The sequence below is a fragment of the Anoplopoma fimbria genome, chromosome 7 (assembly GCF_027596085.1).
Source record: "Anoplopoma fimbria isolate UVic2021 breed Golden Eagle Sablefish chromosome 7, Afim_UVic_2022, whole genome shotgun sequence".
In the NCBI taxonomy this organism is placed as follows: Eukaryota; Metazoa; Chordata; class Actinopteri; order Perciformes; family Anoplopomatidae; genus Anoplopoma; species Anoplopoma fimbria.
Genome location: NC_072455.1, coordinates 1,591,689 through 1,614,406, shown reverse-complemented (window position 1 = coordinate 1,614,406; position 22,718 = coordinate 1,591,689). Strand labels below are relative to the sequence as shown.

At 37.9% G+C, this 22,718-nt stretch overlaps 2 protein-coding genes across 2 annotated transcripts; both read right to left on the bottom strand.

The window, feature by feature from the left end:
- Window positions 1-1,893: 1,893 nt before the first annotated feature.
- LOC129093395 (uncharacterized) lies at window positions 1,894-9,531 on the bottom strand. Its single transcript, XM_054601408.1, has 12 exons — window positions 9,465-9,531; window positions 8,192-8,365; window positions 7,394-7,588; window positions 7,080-7,264; window positions 6,880-6,992; window positions 6,659-6,798; window positions 6,273-6,361; window positions 5,170-5,719; window positions 3,623-5,121; window positions 3,017-3,095; window positions 2,786-2,939; window positions 1,894-2,003 (listed from the first exon to the last, which is right to left on the bottom strand). The coding sequence occupies exons 2-12, from the start codon at window positions 8,357-8,359 to the stop codon at window positions 1,894-1,896; spliced, it is 3,282 nt and encodes a 1,093-aa protein (XP_054457383.1). The 5' UTR covers window positions 8,360-8,365; window positions 9,465-9,531.
- Window positions 9,532-10,599: 1,068 nt separating this feature from the next.
- On the bottom strand, window positions 10,600-22,057 carry txk (TXK tyrosine kinase). Its single transcript, XM_054601417.1, has 16 exons — window positions 21,607-22,057; window positions 17,597-17,645; window positions 17,024-17,105; window positions 16,760-16,891; window positions 16,589-16,653; window positions 16,312-16,371; window positions 16,122-16,176; window positions 15,594-15,673; window positions 15,337-15,461; window positions 15,178-15,252; window positions 13,377-13,548; window positions 13,071-13,287; window positions 12,572-12,636; window positions 11,944-12,062; window positions 11,630-11,787; window positions 10,600-11,043 (listed from the first exon to the last, which is right to left on the bottom strand). The coding sequence occupies exons 1-16, from the start codon at window positions 21,617-21,619 to the stop codon at window positions 10,972-10,974; spliced, it is 1,539 nt and encodes a 512-aa protein (XP_054457392.1). The 5' UTR covers window positions 21,620-22,057; the 3' UTR covers window positions 10,600-10,971.
- Between the last annotated feature and the right edge of the window lie 661 nt (window positions 22,058-22,718).

Here is a 22,718-nt window from a genome sequence, read left to right as displayed (position 1 = left end):
TGACAACAAAACGAAACAGAACGTCGTAAAACTTGCTTCTTTCATTATAAAGAGTTCAAGATGCATACCATGTGGTGCAGCTGCCTTCTGGTGTCTAGTAACTAATAAGGTTCTTCTTCATAGACTTCCGCCTCCTCTTTTTTTTTGGTACACAATCCCTGCTTTTTCATTTGTATTTTTAACACATGGCTGTAGAGACCACTGACCCATAGTGACTTAAGTGCAGAACAGTAGTTAACATACCTCTAATCTTCCTCCATCAGATCGGTCCTTCTTGTCTCTGTTGGGTTTTGAGCCTCCAGAGATCGATGGTTTTCCTGTAGACACCTGCAGGATTATCATTGTCCCCACGCCAGAACCAGCCACCACAACCACACCCACCACAACGACAGAAAGAACCACAACCACACCCACCACAACGACAGAAAGAACCACAACCACACCCACCACAACGAAAGAAAAAGAAACAACCACACCCACCCAACGACAAAAAGAACCACAACCACACCCACCACAACGACAGAAAGAACCACAACCACACCCACCACAACGACAGAAAGAACCACAACCACACCCACCACAACGACAGAAAGAACCACAACCAAACCCATCGCCAGGAAGGTAATAAAAGATTAAAAGTATAGCTGTAGGCTCTCTGTGTCCCCAAAAATGGACCACAAAAGTCAAGCTAGCTAATTTAAAAAGCCGTTTGTTGAACATCTACAACTCATGTGTGCTATGTGTGCAGTATTAAAATGCAATTTTTGTTTGTTTCTAAGTTTCTTAGTTGTTTTTTGCCTAATAATAATGAATGGTTTTAACATGTGCGTTTAAAGGCTTTTAGGTGAAATTGTATTTTACTACATTATAACAAGGTGATACATTGACTTTGACTCAATAAAAGGGATACATTATAATGCGCCAAAAACCTTCATATCTAAATTAACGAGTCTAAAAGTCTACAGTGGCTCTGTGAGGCTGCACTTTAGCTAAATGCTAGCATCAGCATGCTAACATTCTTTGACTTTCCACTTTGTTGTGTTTTAAATGTTTCTCCGGTACAATTTTATACATTTTGAATTGCATTTGAGTTTGAAACTTGCCTTGTCATATTTTAATGTCTTATGTATAATTTTCCAGCAGGTCGTGGCCACAACGAAAAAGCCAGCTGTCCAAGCAGCACCAAGGAAACCAGAAACCAAAAACCCTGGACCACCAATCAGGCCACAGCCAGCTCCGGCAGGACCAATCACCAACAGCCTCCTCTACTACCTCCTGGCCAATAGCGGGGGACACGGAGCTGGTTCTCTCCCAGGGTTTAACAGCTTTATCTCTCAGCCAATGGGAGGGCTGCCTAACAACGAGAACAGACGGCAAATAGGTTCCAGTTCTTCAGAGGACTCAAGTGATGAGTCTTAAACTTTTAGTTTTTAAAGTTTAAAGTTAAAGTTTCTTTATGGATTAGTAAACCTGTTGGTGTTTTCTCTGAAAAGGGTTTTCCTTCAAAAAACGTCCCAAATCCCAAGATTACAACTAAATACAACAGAAAGAAAAGTAACAATGCACGAGAGGCCAAACGTTGTAGCTTCCTGCTTCACGAGTCATTTTGTTTGTTGTTAATACTAAATATTGTGCATTAAGAATGAAGATTTCAAGGAAAGTTTACATGTATGTATGTTAGTTACAGCTGTTAGCTTAGCTGCTCCCATTAACCAAAAAAACAATCTTCATCCTTTAAAAAGCGTCTTTATTCTTATAATTCTCACGTAAAACAATTGTTGTTTGTTTACCAACTTTTAAAAGTACAAATACTGTATGAATAACCTGTTTGCTGCTTTAAAAAAGTTGCAACGAAATAAAACAAAGCTGACGACTTTTGATGAATGTCTTTTGTTACGGTCTTTGTGTGTCAGTACTGTTGTGTCCGGGCTGCTCTGGTTCTGATGGAGGACCTGGTTGTTTGTCTTTCCTCTGATCCTTGGAAGGGCCTTTGTTGTGTTTGCCTGAGAAAACATCAGAATTATCACTTTATCTAGTGACTGTTAGATTGATTGGTGTAAGTATGAATAAATATCTTGTGTAGCGACTACATAGGAACAATTAAATCCAATCTACAATAATGTATGACTTCTTTATCTGCAAAACATATATTTTCATTTGATAAGAACCAATGGAAAAAATAGCTTAGTTAATGGTCCTTTTGAGCATTTTTTAGATTGGGGGAATATTTTAGTTTGATGTACAAATAGTGAGATAAAGTAAGGAAATGTTTTCTGTTGGTCAACCTGGTTCATAATATCTCAAATGCATCTGAATGGACTTCTGCTCAAGTCCTGAAATGTTTCTTTTGTGTGCAAAAGTTAATATCCTTTACAAAATGTTCTTAAAGAAACCTCAACAATGAGTCATTTCAACATTTTTGTAGCAAAATAGGGTGTGTTCAGTTCAAATGAATGTAAGGAGACTGGCTTTTGCTTGATTGATTGATCGGCTAGTTAGATCAGACCAACATGGCGGATGTTTGGAAACTTTCTGTTGTATTCCGAAAATAGTTCTCCAAAATGTGTTGCTTTTTTCCTTTTTCCAATTCATCATTTTAGCTCTGTACCAAATGTTTTATGGTCACAATCCACCTGGTAATTGGTTGGCTTGGTTCTATGCTTAAAAATCTTCATAGAAGGATTTTCTGAAATGTCAATGATTCCTGAAATTCACTTCCAGAACTTTGGTCATTCATAAATTGTGCAGTCACAGTTGAGCTCTATGCTAATGTGTGTTTGCATACCTTCTCTTCCTCTGACCTCTGGCAGCACTGAGCCTCTCAGATCTGGGAAATGGATGTCTGACTTCTTTTTGGTCGCTGTAATGCCTCCACTGTTACCAAGGTTACAGCGATCGGACAGGAAGGGGCGCTCGCTGATCAGATTCTTCTCTGAACCCTGAAAGGAGAGGCAGTGGTAACAAATTCAAATTGATCGTGATTCTATCCTCAAGTAAGTGAAACACAAACTGTTACCTGTGCAGTCAGTGATCCTGAGATGTGGCTGGAGAGTCGGCTATAAACGCCACCGTGATGCCTCGGCTTGTCAACACACCTGTGACAAAACACATAGAAAATTACAAAACATTTGAGTCATAGTTAGGGGTCTAAAGCTCAGCTGGAACCCAAAGGAATATCATTTTTACGTGCATGTTTGGCTCTAAAATATTGAAACTTACTCAATAATTAGTTAGTTTTACTGTCGATGTTAAAACTTCCATTGGGCCCAATTTGTCAAGCCTGGTTGAGATTTCTGAATCAAGGCCACATCTCAGATTTGTTCAGTGGTTCATATAGGTTTGGTGTTTTGGCCATTGACATCAGTTCCCAATGGAACCAAGAATGAGATCTTAGCTACATCTATGCAAAATAGCAACAAATAAATGTATGAAGTATGAATGAGATCAGCACATCTGCAGAGTTTTTTGTAAGCAACCTTCAGAATTATACTGCTCTTAGTGACTTCTACCTTAGCCTCTGAGTCAATGGAAAATTAATTTGACAATATGACAATTTAGATATTGGGCTTAAGCCTAAATAGCTCTTAGGTGGTTTTTTATTTGTGTGTTAGAACTTGAGTACCTAAAGCTGTGGCTCCCTGAATGGAAAACTGTTCCCAGGGAAAGGTGATCGCTGGCAGCCGGGCTGATGACAGAGAAAGAGGGGATGAGGGGTGTGGAGGATGGAGGGAGTAGAAGAGGAGTGGAGGAAGGAGGTGGAGGAGGAGGTGGTGGAGAGGACTGAGGTCCACTGACGTCTGTGGTTTCCGTGTTGTGAAAGACTAAGCTTCTGGTTGAAGCTTTGGGGTCTGGAGTTGCTGTAGAGGTGAAAGAAGTAGAATCTGTGATTGTGGATATGTTTGTTGTGTCGTCCCTTTCTGGGTTGTCTCTTTTCTTTCTTGCCTCTGTAGGAAATGTAGTTTTCTTTCGGGTCATGGTTGGGTTGGACTTTGTTGGCTTTTTAGCGTCTCCGATAAAAGACTTGAAGTGAGGATTTTTCAAGTTTTTTATGTCAGCTTCAGTTTCATTGCTGTTGCTCTTTTGCTCAATATTTGAGGTTCTAGAAACCTTTGAGGTTTGATTTACTGAAGACTTGGTTACCAGACTGATGGACATAGAAAGCGCTAAATCTTCCCTGTTCTCTTTGTCTGAGACTTTTATTGTTTTCAGAATAGCCGCCCCTCCTGAAGTGTTGGTTTTAAGGATTTCATTCGGCATGGATCTGGATTCTGTGGTGGATTTAGAATTACTGAAATCCTGATGGACGCTGGACGGCTCCAAGAACTCAGGACTCCCTTTGTTATCTCCATCTGAAACATCAGATATCTCAGTGTGGTTTGCAGCTGTTTTGGTCGACGGGCTCATCTTCAAGCATTGGTGATCTTCCTTGAAGTCCTTGTTCGATGTATAACAACTATCCTGCTGAGTTTTGCTTGCGATAGTTACTTCTGAAAGTTCCCTGTCTGTTGGAAGGCCTCTCGAAGGTTTGTTGGGTACACATGCAGTATCATTTGTGGGTTGAGTGTTTGAAGATGAGCCAGTTTTGGTCAACATTGAATTTGGGAAGTGTGTTATAATGCTATGGGCAGGACTGGCTTCCATAAACACTGTGGAGGACTCCCTTGAAACATCTGAGGTAAGAGTCTTCGAAGGACTGGTGGACAAAGATGTCTTGTTTTGGGTCATTTTTGGACCAAAGTGTGAGGTAGTCTTGGGTGGTCTGGGGTTGGATGGTAAGACCTTTGGACATTCAGGTGTCCCTCTTTGCTCCGTCTCCATGTTTGCACGATGCTCTGAAATCATAGTTGTCTTGCGTGGCTTGGTGACAGAAGGGATAGTTGGGGTAGTGACCTCATTGTGGTCATTGCTTGACGGTTGAGCTGTTGAGGCACCCTCAATGTTTTCTGCGGTGGACATTTTACCCATTTTCTGTGTTAAGTTGGTGTCTGTGCGATCAATGGTTGATTTCAAAAAAGCTTTTGGAGATAAACTCCCATTTGGATGCTCAGTGGTTGAGCTTTTAGACAATTGGGGCATTATTGAGTTTGAGTTGTTCCAGCTCTTCCCAAAGTCTTGACTTGCCTCCAATTTTGAAGATCTCCTGACCCCCATTAAATTGTTCTCCATCACACTTGACACAATTTTGTCTGAGTAACTAGAATGCAAGCCACTAGGATCTCTGTCTTTTGAATCCATAGTTTTCAAATGGTCCCTCCCAACCTTCCCATCTTTAGGTTCAGCTGCCACTGGTTCATTGTCTTTCAGATCTGTTGCAGTTTTGGTAACCTCCAGTGAATCTGAAGTAAGGGTTTTAGTTGATTTAGAAATCTCTTGTTCTTTTTTTAGCTCTGCACCAGCAGCTTTTCCTGCTTTACCTTTCATGGCCACCGTCGATTTTGCTGCATTATTGATCATCTTTGCGCCTGATGTCTTGGATTGTTTGGTGGACATCAAAGGTTCTGAGTTGTCCCGAATAGTTTTAGAAAGCTTCATCGGTTGCTTTCCTTTGGTTTCCTTGTTGACTTTTTCCTCCACACTTTCAGGTTGTTTCTTGTCTTTGCTTCGTCGGTTCTTGTCATCTCCTTCATTCCTTTCTCGTCTTGGAGTTTTGTTTATTTTGGGAAGGGTAGAGTTTTCTCTGTGATCTTTTTGAATCTTGGCATTCAGCTCGTCCAAAAATCTGTAGATACAGAGAAAGATGAAGTAGCTCAGAATCTCAGATAAGGAGGATACATTCAAAATGACAATGTTTTTATTGCTGGTATCACTACTGATCTGTTTGACACAGATTTAAAAGTGAACCAGCTACTCTAAGGTGTCAGAACTGGGAGACCAGGTAATGTAAAAAAAACAACCTAGAATAACCGCCTTACAGCTGTAGGCCTTCGCCAAACCAGTCCATTTGCAGTTTACATCCATGTCTGTCCAAAATGTCAGCACTTCATCATTCTATCTTATTTGACATTTGTGTTAAATTTCCATATTTAGCATATCAGTTCTGGATTTGGTCCAATAAAAAAATGTTTTGTGAGGTCTAAGTGACCTTCACCTTTCACCAACAAATTCTAACCCGTTCAGTCCGAAGGGGTCTGTGCCAAATTTTAGGAAACGTCTTCAAGGCATTCCTGAGATGAATGGTTTGGATGTCCGATTTCACAAGTTCTTATGTATAATAATCTTGGGTGGGTACATTAATAGCAACTAACACACTACACGCTAAACTGCAAGGATACCTGATGTGGAAAGAGTCCTGTGTGAACAGAGGATGTTCTTGCAGTTCCGAACACTGAGCTCGTTTTTCTGGATCCATCTGGAGACAACTCTGAAAGAGACAACACAAAAGAAAGTATTACTGATTACTGATGTATTACTTAGGATCTGAAGTGGGAAACAACTAGTAAAGAACCGAAGAGTCTGGTGCCAATATAGAAACTGCTTTTAGGAATCATTAATCTTGATCATGTTTGCTCCCTGGATTGGTACATCCGGGATACTGTGCCTGGACTACTTCTTCTCTTGATGATGTGATTGATGATATTGACTTTTTATTTGATTGTGTATTTCAGTTATCCTAAATAGTTGTGTTGTTTTTGTTAAAGTCAAAGTCTATAAACTGTACCTGAGCCAGGTCCAGGGCGGTGGATGCGATTGTTGGGAAGCGCTGCTCCAGTTGGACTTTTCCAGAATATTCATGCAGTCTGACTCTGGAAAAGACAGGATTCCTGTAGAACAGCTCCTGGTGATGAGCCGTCAGGTTACCTAGGAGAACCCAAAAAGAGTACGATTGTGTTGAGAGAGTTAAAAGAGGAGACTTTGCATATTTCTAGCTTATGTACTTACCGAAGCACCTGACGATGTGGTATATCTGGTCGAGGTCGGAGTCTCCAGGAAACAGTGGCTGACCCGTTAACATCTCCAATAACAGACAACCAACAGCCCACACGTCTACCGGTCTACACACACAAAAACACACCTGTTAACACCTGTATCAACAGAAAACAAACACCAACACGTCCTCAGGTTCACACGCCGACACCTACTTTCCATACTTGGTGTCTCCCACCAGGAGTTCAGGTGCTCTGTACCAGCGAGTGGCCACATAGTCCGTGTAGACGCCCCCCTCGGCGGGCGACGTCATGGTCCGGGCAAACCCAAAGTCGCACATCTTCACCACGCCGCCCTGAGAGATGAGTATGTTCTCCGGTTTGATGTCCCGGTGGATGATCTAGGAAGGAAATTGACGGTAAAAATACGGGAAATGTTGGTATCCTTCCTCTGGCAACCACATTGGACGCCATTGGGCGCTTTGAGAAGACGTGGTTGATTTCTCTGAAGGTGTTTTTTGTCTCCTCACGTTTTGCTGGTGGCAGAATGCGGCAGCCCTCAGGATCTGGTAGAGGTACTGCCGGCTTGTGTTCAGGTCCAGTCCGCTCGAGTTCTGCTCCAAATCGTCCAGAAGGGTTCGCTCCACGAACTCGAACACCAGGTACCAGCGGCGGCGGCGCTTCCACACCTCCAGGAGGTTCACCAGGTTGTCGTGACGCAGTTGCTGGTTGGTTAAAATGATGATAATGGAGAAATTAGCTTTATATTAAAGTAGGGCTGGACAATAAAATCACATATCAAGGTATTTTTGTCCAAATACGTCGTTATCGATAGATATTGTAGGGTTTACTATTGGTAGTCTTGCAAGACGTTATTTAAATTGCCCAGTGATTTAAAAGCATTTTTTTTAGTTTGTGCCAACTTCCTACACCTTGAGTGAACAATATGTGATCAAGCCTGAAGCTTTTGGGGATTTTCTTTCCATTTGTGGCAAAAAATTATTTGTCACTTCGCTGATTTTAATGGTTTTAGTCTCATACGTGTGCAACAAAAGTCTAAAAAGCTTGGTCGTTATTGTTAAATATGTTATACTTTTGTTTATAAGTATACTGCATTAAATGGAGATGTTATTGTGCAACATGTTACAGTAAAATAATTAATGAAGGCATGGTCCAAAAAAATGCCAATAAAAAGTTGAATTTTAAGGTGAAAGCTACATCCTCTAGAACCAAGTTTAATTTTCTTAATATTAAAGCAACAATCTGCTTTTTTTTCTGTCCTTTACTCATTGACTCATTGATGGATGGATGGATGGATTGGCAGTCACCCTCAGAAGCTTGATCTCCCTCAGGGCGATCTTCTTCACTGTCTTGTCGTCGTCCGAGTCCACGAACTTCTTGATGGCGACGAGTCGACCGGATTCTCGGTGGCGGCACTTCAGCACGGTGCCATAACTGCCCTCGCCGACCAGACCCAGAGACTCGTAGCGCTCCATTAGACACTGGAGGAACAACAACACATCATCAGCATCACTAAAATACATTTGACTAATCTATTAATGCTGTAAATTAAACACAGTATCGTTTCATCAGACAAACAAACAGCTTAAAGAAAGTAAACTGAATATAGAAAGAGACAGAAAAGTGAGAAATATTAAAAGACAATAAGAAGAAAAGTAAAAGTAGCAAAAATTTGTTCTATAAAGTTGAAAAAGGAAAAAAAAATGAATGAACACAATTTTACAAATTGAACTAAAAGTAATGGAAAACGTGCCAAAAGTGTGTATGAGATTGATTATATTCTATAATCATTTATAATATATTAGAATTACATTTCAATTGTTTTATCTTAGTATTCTGTTACATAATCAATTACAAATAAAAGTCCTGCATTTAAATGAAGCACAGATATGTTATCGTCAAAATGTACTTTCATAAATAAATCTACTATTACTGTATGCAGAGAAGAGTAGTAATAGTAATAATATGTATTAATACCTTTTTTTGGTTATTAAGAATAATAAAGCACAAACAATTCTAACTACTATAGCAAGTATTTGGATAATTGATTATTCATGTAAATTATCATTAGTCATCACTTTTAAATACAAACCTGCTAATTATTTCATGAGGTAGAGAAGTCTAAACATAGTTAAATATAAGTAGCCTGCTTTATTTCATGCAATATAGAAAAAACACATTTATAAGCCTATTAATCAATCAATCAATCAATCAATCAATCAATCAATCAATCAATCAATCAATCAACCAACCAACCAATCAACCAACCAATCAACCAACCAATCAACCAATCAATCAATCAATCAATCAATCAATCAATCAATCAATCAATCAATCAATCAATCAATCAACCAATCAATCAATCAATCAATCAATCAATCAACCAACCAACCAATCAATTAATCAATCAATCAATCTATTTATCTACTATTTTTTTATGCTTATATTATTTACACACACACACACACACACACACACACACACACACACACACACACACACACACACACACACACACACACTGTAACACACACACACACACACACACACACACACACACACACACACACACACACTTACCGTGCAGGTGAATCCCGTTATCGGTTGAGTCTCCACGGTGAACTCCCGTTATCAACGTCAACACTGGAGTAACTGTGTGTGTGTGTGTGTGTGTGTGTGTGTGTGTGTGTGTGTGTGTGTGTGTGTGTGTGTCACGCATTGCCCCGGTAACCCTCCCACGTAGACAGACGGAACGTGACGTCACCGGTTTCGATTTACACAAAGAATTCTGTAAAATCTGAATGTTGTTTGTGGAAACAAATAAGAAATCCAAGAGGTTTGTCTGGAGAAGATTAAATTATTAAGAAATAATTCTAAATATAAACAATAATAATAATAACATCATCATAATCGTCATAATTATTGTTATTATTATATTTATTATTGATACTACGTTCAGCATTTTCCCTTCTTTATTTATTAATAGAGAAAAAATAAGTTTAAATAATAAAACATAAATAATAATCATCATCATCATAGTAATATTTATTATAATTATTTATACTACATTCGGATATTTTTTCTTCTTTTTTTAATCAATGGAATTAAAAATAAATTGAGAAAAAATAAGAAATGTCAGTAACTAAAATCCACTCAGAGAGGTTTTGTCTAAAGAAGTTTAAATAATTCAAAAATAAATAACAACCATCATCATCTTCTTAATTATCATTATTATTTATACTGCATTCTGATGTTTTTTCTTCTTTCTTTATTAATGGAAAAATATATATTTTGCAGTTATGATTAAAGTCATAACGTTTTTTTTTTTCAATTTCTGCTTGATAAACAACAACTTTCCTTCCAACACAAACAAACTGACTGAAGCTCTCTAGCGCCACCTGCTGATATTCGTAGTGCACTGCCACTCCTTTTGTCATTTACAGTCATAGTTTCTACTTTAGGTTTAATAGTGATAAAGTCTAATACAGTCCTGCAGTAAATCCTCCCTTCATAAAGTTATAATATTCAGTTTTTGGTGTAAATATTAGGTTTAGAGGCTGAATATTATTCACTTATTAAATCCATCTTGAAGTTAAAGTTGGTCTCATTATTAAGGACATCTTTGTCATAATTTGACTTATTATCTTGGAACTGAGATATGCACAAAATACACGTATGCGATCATATACAAACACCTAGACAAAAAATGCGCTCATTTATTTAATAGAAAGTTTTCCAACATATGTATTTTTTTAATGGCCTTAAAGTACTCAAAAGTACCTTTAACGGATAGTATAATAAACAGTCCATTACTGTGTTTGAATGAGAGCTTCAAATGTGCATTTTTTATTTCACAGAGGTAAAGCTATAAGTACAGTAAATGTGATATGATCATCATATGTCTATAAAGCTTATGATTCACTTATATTTTCTGATTTTATAGTTTTACATGTATTTTATAAAAAGTTTAAAGTTAAAAAATAAAACATGTAAAAAAGTTATCTGAAAAACTTTAGTGAAAAAAATAGTTATTTACAATGACAACAAACAATCTTTACATTCATGATAACAATAATATTTGTGTTTGTTAATCCGGATTTTCTGCCAGTTTTCTGATTTCCTCCAGTAGCTCTGAGAAAGATGGCCGACCCAGAGGCTTCTACACCACCACCACCGAAGAAGAAGAAAGAAGAAGAAGAAGAAGAAGAAGAAGAAGAAGAAGAAGAAGAAAAGAAGAAGAAGAAGAAGAAGAAGAAGAAGAAGAAGAAGAAGAAGAAGAAGAAGAATGGTGTGATTATCAAAACAAAAACAAAACAATCTTTAGATGTGTCCCTGATATTTTATTGCTGAAACAAAAACCCTGAATGGATGAATGAATGAATAAATGAATACATGAATAAATGAATGATTAGATGAATAAATAAATAAATGAATGAATGGATGAATGAATGAATGAATGAATAAATAAATGGATGGATGAATAAATGAATAAATGAATGATTAGATGAATAAATAAATAAATAAATAAATGAATAAATAAATAAATGAAATGAATGAATGAATGAATGAATGAATGAATGAATGAATGAATAAATAAATGAATAAATAAATGAATGAATAAATGAATAAATAAATGAATAAATAAATAAATAAATGAATAAATGAATGAATGAATGAATGAATGAATGAATGAATGAATAAATAAATACATAAATGAATAAATGAATGAATGAATGGATGAGTACCTCGTGCCAGCAGCGGTACATGATGGCGAACAGCGGCTGCGAGGCTCGGTGCGGTCGGTACAGCCGGACTCCTCTGGTGATTTCGTTAACCACATCCAGGTTGGAGCAGTTTTCAAAGGGAGTCCGACCCTCCGAGTAGATCTCCCACATCACCACACCTGCGTATTCAAACAGTACATACATAAACATAATACAGGTACTCCCACTACTGCATCGAGAATATACTTATTTACTTGAGAAAGTAAACATTGAAAACCATGACGTCATGATTCTGGATGTAAAGGTGTCTATAAAGTGGGTCTGTGGTTCCTCACCGTAGGACCAGACGTCAGACTTGCTGCTGTATTTACTGAAGTGGAGAACTTCCGGAGGAGACCACTTCACTGGGAACTTTGCACCACTTGAACTGGTGTACTGGTTGTCTAGAACGTACCTGCAAACATGAACACAGAGTCAAAACAATACAATTACCAAAGCACACCTGAAACACAACACATGTAACGTTTTAACTTGAATTCCAGTTGTTCAGTTCCCTTAAAAGGAAGAATTCGACATTTTGGGGAATACTGTTATTCGCTCCTTGGTGGAGAGTTTTTTTGAGAAGAGCGATACCACTCTCATAACTCTCTACCGGCTGCAACCAGCAGCTGATTAGCTTAGCTTAGCATAGATTTTAAAAGCAGGGGGAAACAGCTAGCATAGATCTTTAAAAAGCTTTTGTATCTTAATTTTGCTCAACAAAACAAAACCAAAGATAGAAATGTAGGTTTTTACGGGGCCTAATGTGTGAGATTGTGTCTTGGGCCAATAGTTTGGAGCCAAGAAGTTATTCGGCACGTAACATCCCATAAAACTGAGAAATAGTTGTGTGAACACGAATAACCATCCTCCCCAAAGTGTTGAACTTTTGCTGTAAAACTTGAAATAAAAAGGCAGCCATACCTGGTCATTCCAAAGTCGCAGACCTTCACAACATTGTGCTCATTAACCAGACAGTTCCTGGCTGCCTGGAGGAGAAAAATAACCAGAAACCTCAAATATACAGCTGAACATTTTGACCACTAGGTGGCAGGAGAAGAGAAGCCACACATTCATCTTTAAATATTCCTTTTAAATGGTAAATATTGTACTTTTATTCCACTATACTGAGAGGTAAATATTGTACTCTTTACTGTACTACATCTCAGAGATAAATATTGTACTTTTTACTACATTTGTCTGACAGCTTTGGTTTCTTCTCAGATTAAGTTTTTCATTTCCTTCCTGTCCAGGTAAAACCACGTATCTCCAGATGTGTTGATGTTGAATGTTTGTGATAAACTGAAGTGTTTCCTTTATGTGTTGAGAAAATCCTCCTACTTCTTCAGATAAATAAACTCTTTAAAACGCCTATTGGATCAGCTGGAAAATGCATCAATGTCCAACAAACCCGGGGACCCACCAGGTCTCTGTGGATGAAACTCTGAGCCTCCAGGTACTCCATGCCCTCACAGACGTCCTGGCACATGGACAGAAGCCACGCCTCGTTCAGGGTCCGGCTCTTCTGCCGCAGGAAGTTCAGCAGGCAGCCGTTCTCCATGAACTCGGCCACGATGAGTAGAGGACGCTGCTGCAGGCAAACACCGTACAGCTGCACCAGTTTAGGGTGACACAGCCTCCTGGGAGAGACAACAAATATATACAGTTTCACTTCCTCGTGTTGACAATGAGTTTTTACATCTCAGAGGTAAATATTACCTATCCTTACATCATGACTTTAGCCTCCTCGATGAAGTCCTCCTCGTACATGGCTCCCTCTCGGATGGCCTTGATGGCGACTCTGTGCTGAGCCCTCCACTTGCCGAGCCTCACCACACCGAACTGACCGCTGCCCAGCTCCTTCATGAAGGTCAGCTCAGTGGGGTTGATCTCCCACTTCTCTGCAGGGAGGGAACGAAAGAAGAAGAAGAAGAAGAAGAAGAAGAAGAAGAAGAAGAAGAAGAAGAAGAAGAAGAAGAAGAAGAAGCAGGAGATTAAACAGAAAAGAGGAAGAGATGTAGTAGAAACAGAAGAAAGAGAAAGTTTTCATCTTTAATCAATCCTATCTCAAAGCCCCTTTCTTTACAAGAGCATTGTGGGGGATTTAGCTCATTTATAACACATCACATACATGTTTGAATACTTATAGCTGTGTTTTAAATTGATTAGTGCATTGTTCTACCTTCCAGGTAAAGAAACATCTGTGAAGATACAGATTTACTTTTTTATGTGAACCCTTTTAGGAATTAAGGGAAAGAGCCCACAAAATCTGAGATACAAAGCACGATATCGTCTGCATATATAGACACTCAAACTTACAAAGTTAAATTAAAAGTTATTAACTGCCTTCCGAGCGCACAAAATGTACTCACCAAAATGAAAAGATGTACAATGAAAAGTTAGAAATTCTCCCTTGCAAATCAATCCAATTCACATCTGGAAACCTTTCTACTTCTGCAACAGTGCACATCTAATAGGCCTTTATATTGGAATGGATTAAAGGGTTGTGACGTGACTCATATGTGATAACTATTTCAGCACCTCAGCTATGAACAAAACACATTCACAGGGTGCAAAACTTCATCAGTCAATCTGTCAGTTTCTTGGCTGAGTATCAGGGCATACTCCCTTGTTTTTGTCCTGTGAATTGTTGGTGCATTCCACCTATGCAAAGTGTTTTAGTGGCACGGAGCAGGAAGAAATGCAAAAAAAAAAAAAAAAAATTAATATATATATTTATTATTATTATTAATAGTTTTAAAAATATAACTTTATTGAAGACATATCTCTTACGGAGTCCAAATTCAGCAAAGGTATTATTATTGAATTATTAATATGAGATGATACACAAGACATCTTTAAACGCACAATATATAATTTTGTGTGTATGTATTAAACTACTTTAGTGTTGTTTATTTCAGTCCGGTTAACATCTGCAAACCTTAACGACCAATGACACGCAACTCATAGGTGATAACTTTTTTACCTCAGCGAAGTACAAAACATAATCACAGGGTGCAAAACTTCAGCTGCCAATCTGTCACTTTCTTGCCAGAGTATCAAGGAATGCCTCTCAATGGAGAGACGTTCCACCATCGTGGCAATAAGTTATGACAAACTCATAAATATAGATTTCTAGTGACACGGAGCAGGAAGAAATGCAAGAACAGAGAACATGTAAGTTAATTGAAGAATTGCAGATTCCAAAAATATCATGATTTATATTATTATCATTATCAGAAGAAAATTGTTTCACCTAGTCCAAATTTAGCAAATGTATTATTATTGATTGTGGGATGATACATATCATAACTTTAAACTCACACTTTGTAATTATCTGCTTCTGGGGGACTCTGTATTAATATAATATCCCTAACCCTATAGAGTACTACTGATGAGGAGGTATATTTGTTGACAAATAAATACATTATAGTGTGTTTTATTTATTAAAAGTTTAAATAGTACATATGAAGGATCAAAATGTTAAAATGTACCAGTAAATGTGTGTTCATGTGTATTCATTTATTTACCTGAGCTGAATCCTGATGTGGCGGGAACACACCTTCCCATAGGACCCACTGCATACCGCAACCTGGTCACCAGACCTAAACACACGGACCAAACCATATCAACTGAAGCCTTATATGAAGCACTAGATCGTGACATCCACAGAAAGTGAGTGTATGAACCTGCTGCGTTGTGTTCGTGGTAGTGTATGACATCAGGTATGGAGTTAAAGGTGTGTTTTTCAGCCAAGTAGAACTGTCCCGTGTCACTTATTTTGATCTGGTAATGCCGGATATCCCCGTTAGCACTGCACACATAGGCACAAAAAAACAGAAAAGTTTAGTTTACAAGTAAAGATTAACTTTATATAATTGGATTTCTGTCGTGTCTTCTCAGACAATGTTTCAATCATAACTTTAGTTCACGTGCAGTGAATCACCCTGATGTTTTGGTATAGAGGGAGACGATGTAGACTCCCTTCTGACTGGACTCTCGCACCACAAAACCACCCTCTTTGTCCTGGAAAACAAACAGAAATACTGGTAATTTAACACTGCCACTAACAGTTACTTTCATTATCCATTATCTGTTCATGATGGTCTGTAAAATGTAAAAAGATCAACAGATAGACTAGGCCAACAGGTAGACAGACAGGTAGATAGACAGGTAGATAGACAGGTAGATCAACAGGTAGACAGACAGGTAGACAGACATGTAGACAGACAGGTAGACAGACAGGTAGACAGACAGGTAGACAGACAGGTAGACAGACAGGTAGACAGACATGTAGACAGACAGGTAGACAGACAGGTAGACAGACATGTAGACAGACAGGTAGACAGACAGGTAGACAGACAGGTAGACAGACAGGTAGACAGGTAGACAGACAGGTAGACAGACAGGTAGACAGACAGGTAGACATGTAGACAGACAGGTAGACAGACAGGTAGACAGACAGGTAGCTTACCTCCTGTCTCAGCAGCTGCTCAGCTTCTGTCCTGGTGATGTTCTTGCAGTACCACCTGCAGAAAGGAAACAGAAACAGAATTCATAGTTGAATTGTTGCCTATGTTACTGCAGTTTGATAAAAAAAACAACAACAACCTTTTGTTCAATAAGCAAACATGAAAAAAGATTAATTGTATAATAAAACTCACGAGTTTGCCTCGATTCTGTTTTTCTCCGTCACGTAGTTGCTCGGGATGAATCCTTTATTCCTGATGGAAACCAGCAGAACGGCAACGTGAACAACCTGCTCAGCCTGGTCTAACATCTAATGTTGACCATGTTCACCATCCAGTAAAAATTCAGTCTGAACCAAACTTTGATATTTTAATATTTAATGTCCCCAAATTAAAATTGAAACAGAATAAATGTGCTTTATAAACTCTTCCAATAGATTTGTGTTGTTTTGTAATAAATGGGTTTAGTTACCCGTGTTTGTCCTGCGCTCTCCACCACAACTGGTCCTGTTTGTGGAGGATGATGTACTCTTCTCCCTGTGGACAAAACACACTGCATCACATCTGCTGCCTGTGTGTGTGTGTGTGTGTGTGTGTGTGTGTGTGTGTGTGTGTGTGTGTGTGTGTGTGTGTGTGTGTTTACCTGTTTCAGTGTGAGGTCCGTGTCCTCCTTGGCGGTGAAGTCGTACATGGCAACCACACTTAACAACCCGTGACCTTCACCGTCCTCGTCATCGGGAGGCGGGAGGGGGAGCTTCCTCCTCGACCTGTCGACCTGAGAGAGGAAAGATATTAACAGTTACACACACACACACACACACACACACACACACACACACACACACACACACACACACACACACACACACACACACACACACACACACACACACACACACAGTCTTACCCGACAGGCATGCCCTGGGTATCGTCTGCTCCGGAAACACAGAGAGGTGCTTCCCTCCAGCTCCATGCGAGTGCTGATCTCCCTGGAATCAACCAATCAATATATATATATATATATATATATATATATATATATATATATATATATATATATATATATATATATATACACATATATATACACATACATATACAAATTAACCATAACTATGAACTAAACCTTCCTTCCTTTTAGGTAGCAATTGGTTTCCTTTCATTAAAGTACACTTTGAAAATTGCAGATATGTGAAACTGCTGCAGAGAGATAATCCGTCTATATTAATATCATATTCATCCATCTATCTAGCTGACATTTCTCTGAATTTGCATTTCAATTTGCATTAAATAACTAAACAAATACATCACAAGTGTGTGGTTAAGATATGAATATTAAAGGGACGGAAAACACTTGAGATATTTGCTAAATCGGGACTAAAAAAACAGCCTTTAATCCCACTGGAGCTGCAGAATCAGAGTAAAATACTGAATTTGCTGCTTTCACATTGCATGGTTGGTCATGTGATGATGTTGGTACCTGGTCTGCATGGCACAGCAGCAGCAGAAGACTGAGTGGACGGATTGATCTGCAGGAGGAAACACGAGAAGAGTATTTTTAAAAACGTGTCAAATACAACAGCTATTCAGAGCTGCATAAACCCAGCGATACATTTAACCTATGATGATTAATGTGAAGAATTATGAGCCTAAAGATGAAAATCAATCAAGTGCAAACACAAAAGCACACTCAAGGAAAATCATTTTGGGATTTTCTAAAAAACAAACTATAAAATATGGAACATTCTGATTTCATATGGATAAAAGGCTGAATGAAGCATCATCACAAATACATAAATAAAATAAATAAAATAAATAAAATAAATAAAATAAATAAAATAAATAAAATAAATAAATAAAGTTAATTTAAAAAATAAATAATTAAAATTATAATAGTTAATATGCTTTACAGCCTCAATAAAATAAAATAAATGATATTAACAATAATACTATTTAAAAATAAAATAAAATAAATAAATAATAATAGTTAATAATTCTTTACAGCATACACATTAAGAAGAATGGGACGCAACCAAACTTTGAAGCTCACTGTGCTCATCAGAATCGGAGCTACTACATTAACAGTGATAAAGATCAATGGCTCCGTTGCAACATCCATTTAAGTCTTTTATTTTACTCAGTTATCAATCAATCAATTTAACTTTATTTTTAAAAATGTAACAATTTGATACCAATTAATGTGAGACAGTAAAATAATTAGATTTAATTAAATATAATAATCTATGCATAATATTAAGCTATAACAGCAGTAATACAGCAGTAGTAAAAACAGTTTGAAACAGTGTGAAATAAAAAACGTATATACCATAAAATAAGTGATTAATAAAATACCAATAAAATAGTATACATTAAACAACTTAAATTCAATAAAATAAGTATTCATTAAATAACAATACAATAAAATAAGTGAATGTCTGTAAACTGTTGTCATTCAAAGGCTGTGTTTGCTGAATGGTTGGCTTTGTTTTTAGTTGAACTCTCTTTGTGGTTTTGAGTAGGAGGTCTATGTCAGGAAGTATAGTTTCCTTTTCTACAGAACTAACACACTCTTTTCTTGATCTGTATGTGTGTGTGTGTGTGTGTGTGTGTGTGTGTGTGTGTGTGTGTGTGTGTGTGTGTGTGCGTGCGTGGGTCATTTTCTCAGAGTTTGTGTTATATGTCTTCCTGTTTCACCTTAAATGAGTTAAACTGTGTCAAAGACAAAGGCATAGCAACAGGACCATGGGAGTCATGTGATTAACCGCCAAAATAAAAGCCCCCAGAGAACCATCTGTTGGCGTGCCATCGTCACCAGTCGATGCCACCAGGAGAGATGAACTCTTCTGGTGGTTTGTGGTGAACCAACTTCCCATTAACGCTCACTCTCTGACAGTTCTGAAGGCTAACCAGAAGATCCTGACTGAACGTTTAATATTTGGATCAATGAAGACAAACTTATGGAGCTTTTATTAACAATTTACAAGAGAATCACTCGAAATAAACTGGATTTTCATGCTTTTTGAACTTATATATTTTATTTTTGAACGTATATATTTAATGCAGTTAAGTACAATTTAACGATTTCCATTTTATACAATTTTATAGTTCTACTCCTCTACATCTCAGAAGGAAATATTGTACTTTATACTCCACTACATTAGTCTGAAAGCTTAGGTTTGATTATTTTTCACACAAAACATGCAGTTTATGATGCAGGATTGTTCTCATCAGCTCATTTCAGACTAGAATTTAGTCCTTGAGTCTAGTTTTCTTATGAAAAACTGCACTGTTTTAGGACCATTTCAACCTTTTTTCTGATGAAAATCAACATATTCCATTCTATTAACCATTTTCATCTCATTCTGTTTTATTTTGAGACACTCAATGGTTAAACATTTAGATTAAAAACTGGTTGAAATATCTCACTTTGCTGCAAAAAAAGGCACATTAAGGACCCAATTAAAGACAGATCTGAGTTTATATGATTAAGGCTTTTGCATAGTTGTAAATCGTTAAACCAGCTCCACCTCCAGCAGATACAGTAAATATGCTGCTTCAACATTAATGCATCGGTTTTGATACTTAAAGCACATAATACTTTAACCTATGCTTCTTCTACTCAAGTAAAGTATTTAAATACCTTTTCCACCACTGTTCATCTGGTCCTGTGATTTAGATATCATGTTTCTAACCATATACATTGTATTCTACAGTTTAGTGAACATTGATTCTCTAATAATTTAAGTCCTGGCTCCAGATGCATAAGGTCATATTAGTTTTCATTTTGACAAATTAGCACAAATAAGTGTGTCTTAAAGCTGCATTCTCTCTCCTGTCCACCAGGGGGCGACTCCTCTGGTTGTATAGAAGTCTATGAGAAAATGACTCTACTTCTCTCTTGATTTATTCCCTCAGTAAACATTGTAAACATGAGTTTATGGTCTCAATCTCTAGTTTCAAGTCTTCTTCAATACAGCATGATGTTCATTTAGTAAATGATGCTCCATTTAGAGTCAAACAGACCATAAAGCAGGGGATGCTTTAGGGCGGGGCTACACACTGATTGACAGGTCTCTACCACGACGTTGTCCGTGTTTTACCTCTTACAACTTTAACCCTTTCACAGTGTGTTTTCACTTCATTAAAGTCAATTGTAACATTTTGGATGCCTAAAAACTGTATCCGTTGTACTTAGCTCCGCCCTCCCGTGTCACCTCTGGTTGCAAAAAACCAAGATGGCGACGGCGAAAAGCTTCATATATACAGTCTATGTGTAAATCATGATTTTGTTACTTGGGAAAAGTTCTTGAACTTCTTTTTTTGTCTAATTTTGTCAAAGCTCTCAACTGTTTCTCAAACTTATTAAAAACTAGTAAAGTAAAAATAATTTATTGATCGAGTTTATTGACATCAATAGCGATGATCATTGATGGAAACGTGTTTTCTGACTCTACTGTCTCCTCCTCCAGCTGAACGCAGACTGCCTGGACGACCTCCCCCTGGACTACGACCCGTCTATCCGCCACTCCTCGGCCTTCCAAATATGGTAACTTCTTTTCATTGGTTGCGAAAAAAAACAACATGGCGACGGCCAAATCTCCGAACTTGATGCTTCAAAAACAAGTCAACAAACCAATAAGTGACGTCACGATGACTTCGTCCACTTCTTATATACAGTCTATGGCTTAAATACGACCTCATAGAGCTGCTGGTGTTGTGTTCAAAGACTTTCAAACAGATGCTTTCCGTTGTAATGATGAAAACACAAGAGACTCAAACGTGAATGAACTTTCTCTGACTTTCAAAAGCATCGTTAGACTTCATCTCTGTTTTGGGTACACACACAACCGAAACTTCACTTTAGCCGTTAAATGTTTCTACGTACTCGTCACATCAGAGGCGTTAGGTGCAGCTTTCAAGCTCTCTGCATGTTCCAACACTCAACAATAGGATCATATTAAAAGAGCAGAAAGAACCACAGTAAAGTCTGTGTTGTTAAAATGACGAGTCAAACCAAACCGTCTCTTTTAAATCTCTAGTTTTTCTACAATGCACTAAAGGAAATTTTGTGCAAGATGTTCAGAACGTCGCCGTTTCTGAAGATCTGTCAGCCTTTTCACCAACGCTGCCATAACTACTGTTTACTTCACGTTCTTGTTCATTTCTGTTTCAGTAGACTTTGGACGTTTGGTTCGTCTCAACGTGCACGTTTTAAGCACATTTTCTCTCTTGATCGTTGGGAGTTTATTCTTACTTTTCACACCATGACAGAGTGGAAATATCACGTTTATTCTCAAACTCTTTATTCACACTTTGTGCTCAAAACGTCGCCTCGCTTATGTATATTTGTTCACTTCACTCTTTAGTTTTTGGCATGCTACATCCTGCAGCTGTTTCAAAGTTATATTTCTTCTCAGTTAAATGTCTGTGTTTGTTAAAGCCTCTACAATTATTACGAGTTTAATCTGCAGAAACTGTAAAGGTGCTTACTTGATTGAATCATGATGGACTTGTGTTTACGTCTCTTCTTCTTCTTCTTCTTCTTCTTCTTCTTCTTCTTCTTCTTCTTCTTCTTCTTCTTCAGCTCCTCTTCATGTTCTTCTTTTCTGTCCTTCAGCTCAAATCTTTAAGGTCAGCGTTGATATCTCCCCGATCAGTTTCATGTGATGCCGCTCAGGTGGGAAACTTTGCAAAAGCTGAGCGTCAAAGACACAGAAAGAGAGAGAGAGAGAGAGAGAGAAAGAGAAAGAAAGAGAGAGAGAGAGAGAGAGGGAGGCAGGTGGGTGGAGGAAGTAGAGAAGTTGAAGTAGAGACAGAAGATAGTGAGGAGAAACGAGATATCAATCTGTCTTTGTCTGTCTCAACCACACCGATAAAGTTCAATTTAAAAACTAATCTTTTATACGTGAAGTGTTTACAGACAGAAAGAGAGATAAAGAGAGAGAGAGAGATAAAGAGATAAAGAGAAAGACAGGAAGTGAAAGAATGACGTGAATGAAACCACAAAGCATCCTTCACTCTGAGTAACTCCACCAACACACACACACACACACACACACACACACACACACACACACACACACACACACACACACACACACACACACACACACACACACACACACAGTAAAAGTCATGATGCAAACATTACCTGGTAGTAATGTTATTAAAGTCACAGCACATCGGATTCATTGAGAAGCTTTTAGATTATTTAGATTAAATGATTTATGTTGCCAACTATTTCAATCAGATGAAAACAAAACACAGAGAGGAACACTGAGAAATGAAACATCTCAGTGTTATCTTTATATACGCTGCTGTTTAGTAGCCGATTAAGAAACCTCAGAAGTCTGATTGTCCATGAACGCATCAAGAGGCAACAAATCAAAACAATCCCCACTTCTATCACAAATGTGACTTCACCACTATAAAGACAAATACTGCTGCTTCTCATGATAATAATAATAATAATAATAATAATAATACTGATGGTGCCATAAAAGTGGACTCTGATGAACTGTGTACATACAGGAAGTTTCATGTCTCTGCAATCTGATTTTCAAAGTAAAAGAACTGAAGTTTTGTTGATTTACCATTTTTTA

What these genes read in the sequence shown, in the direction of transcription:
- LOC129093395 (XM_054601408.1), bottom strand. Translation starts at nt 8,359, where the DNA reads ATGGAGCGCTACGAGTCTCTGGGTCTGGTCGGCGAGGGCAGTTATGGC. An exon ending in CAGGACTCTTTCCACATCAG is followed by an intron (nt 5,720 to 6,272) that starts GTATCCTTGCAG and finishes CTGTATCTACAG; the next exon opens with ATTTTTGGACGAGCTGAATG. An exon ending in CAGACAAAATTGTGTCAAGT is followed by an intron (nt 5,122 to 5,169) that starts GTGATGGAGAAC and finishes TCAAAATTGGAG; the next exon opens with GCAAGTCAAGACTTTGGGAA.
- txk (XM_054601417.1), bottom strand. An exon ending in AACAGAATCGAGGCAAACTC is followed by an intron (nt 16,177 to 16,311) that starts GTGAGTTTTATT and finishes TCCTTTCTGCAG; the next exon opens with GTGGTACTGCAAGAACATCA. An exon ending in GAGGAGGCTAAAGTCATGAT is followed by an intron (nt 13,288 to 13,376) that starts GTAAGGATAGGT and finishes TGTCTCTCCCAG; the next exon opens with GAGGCTGTGTCACCCTAAAC.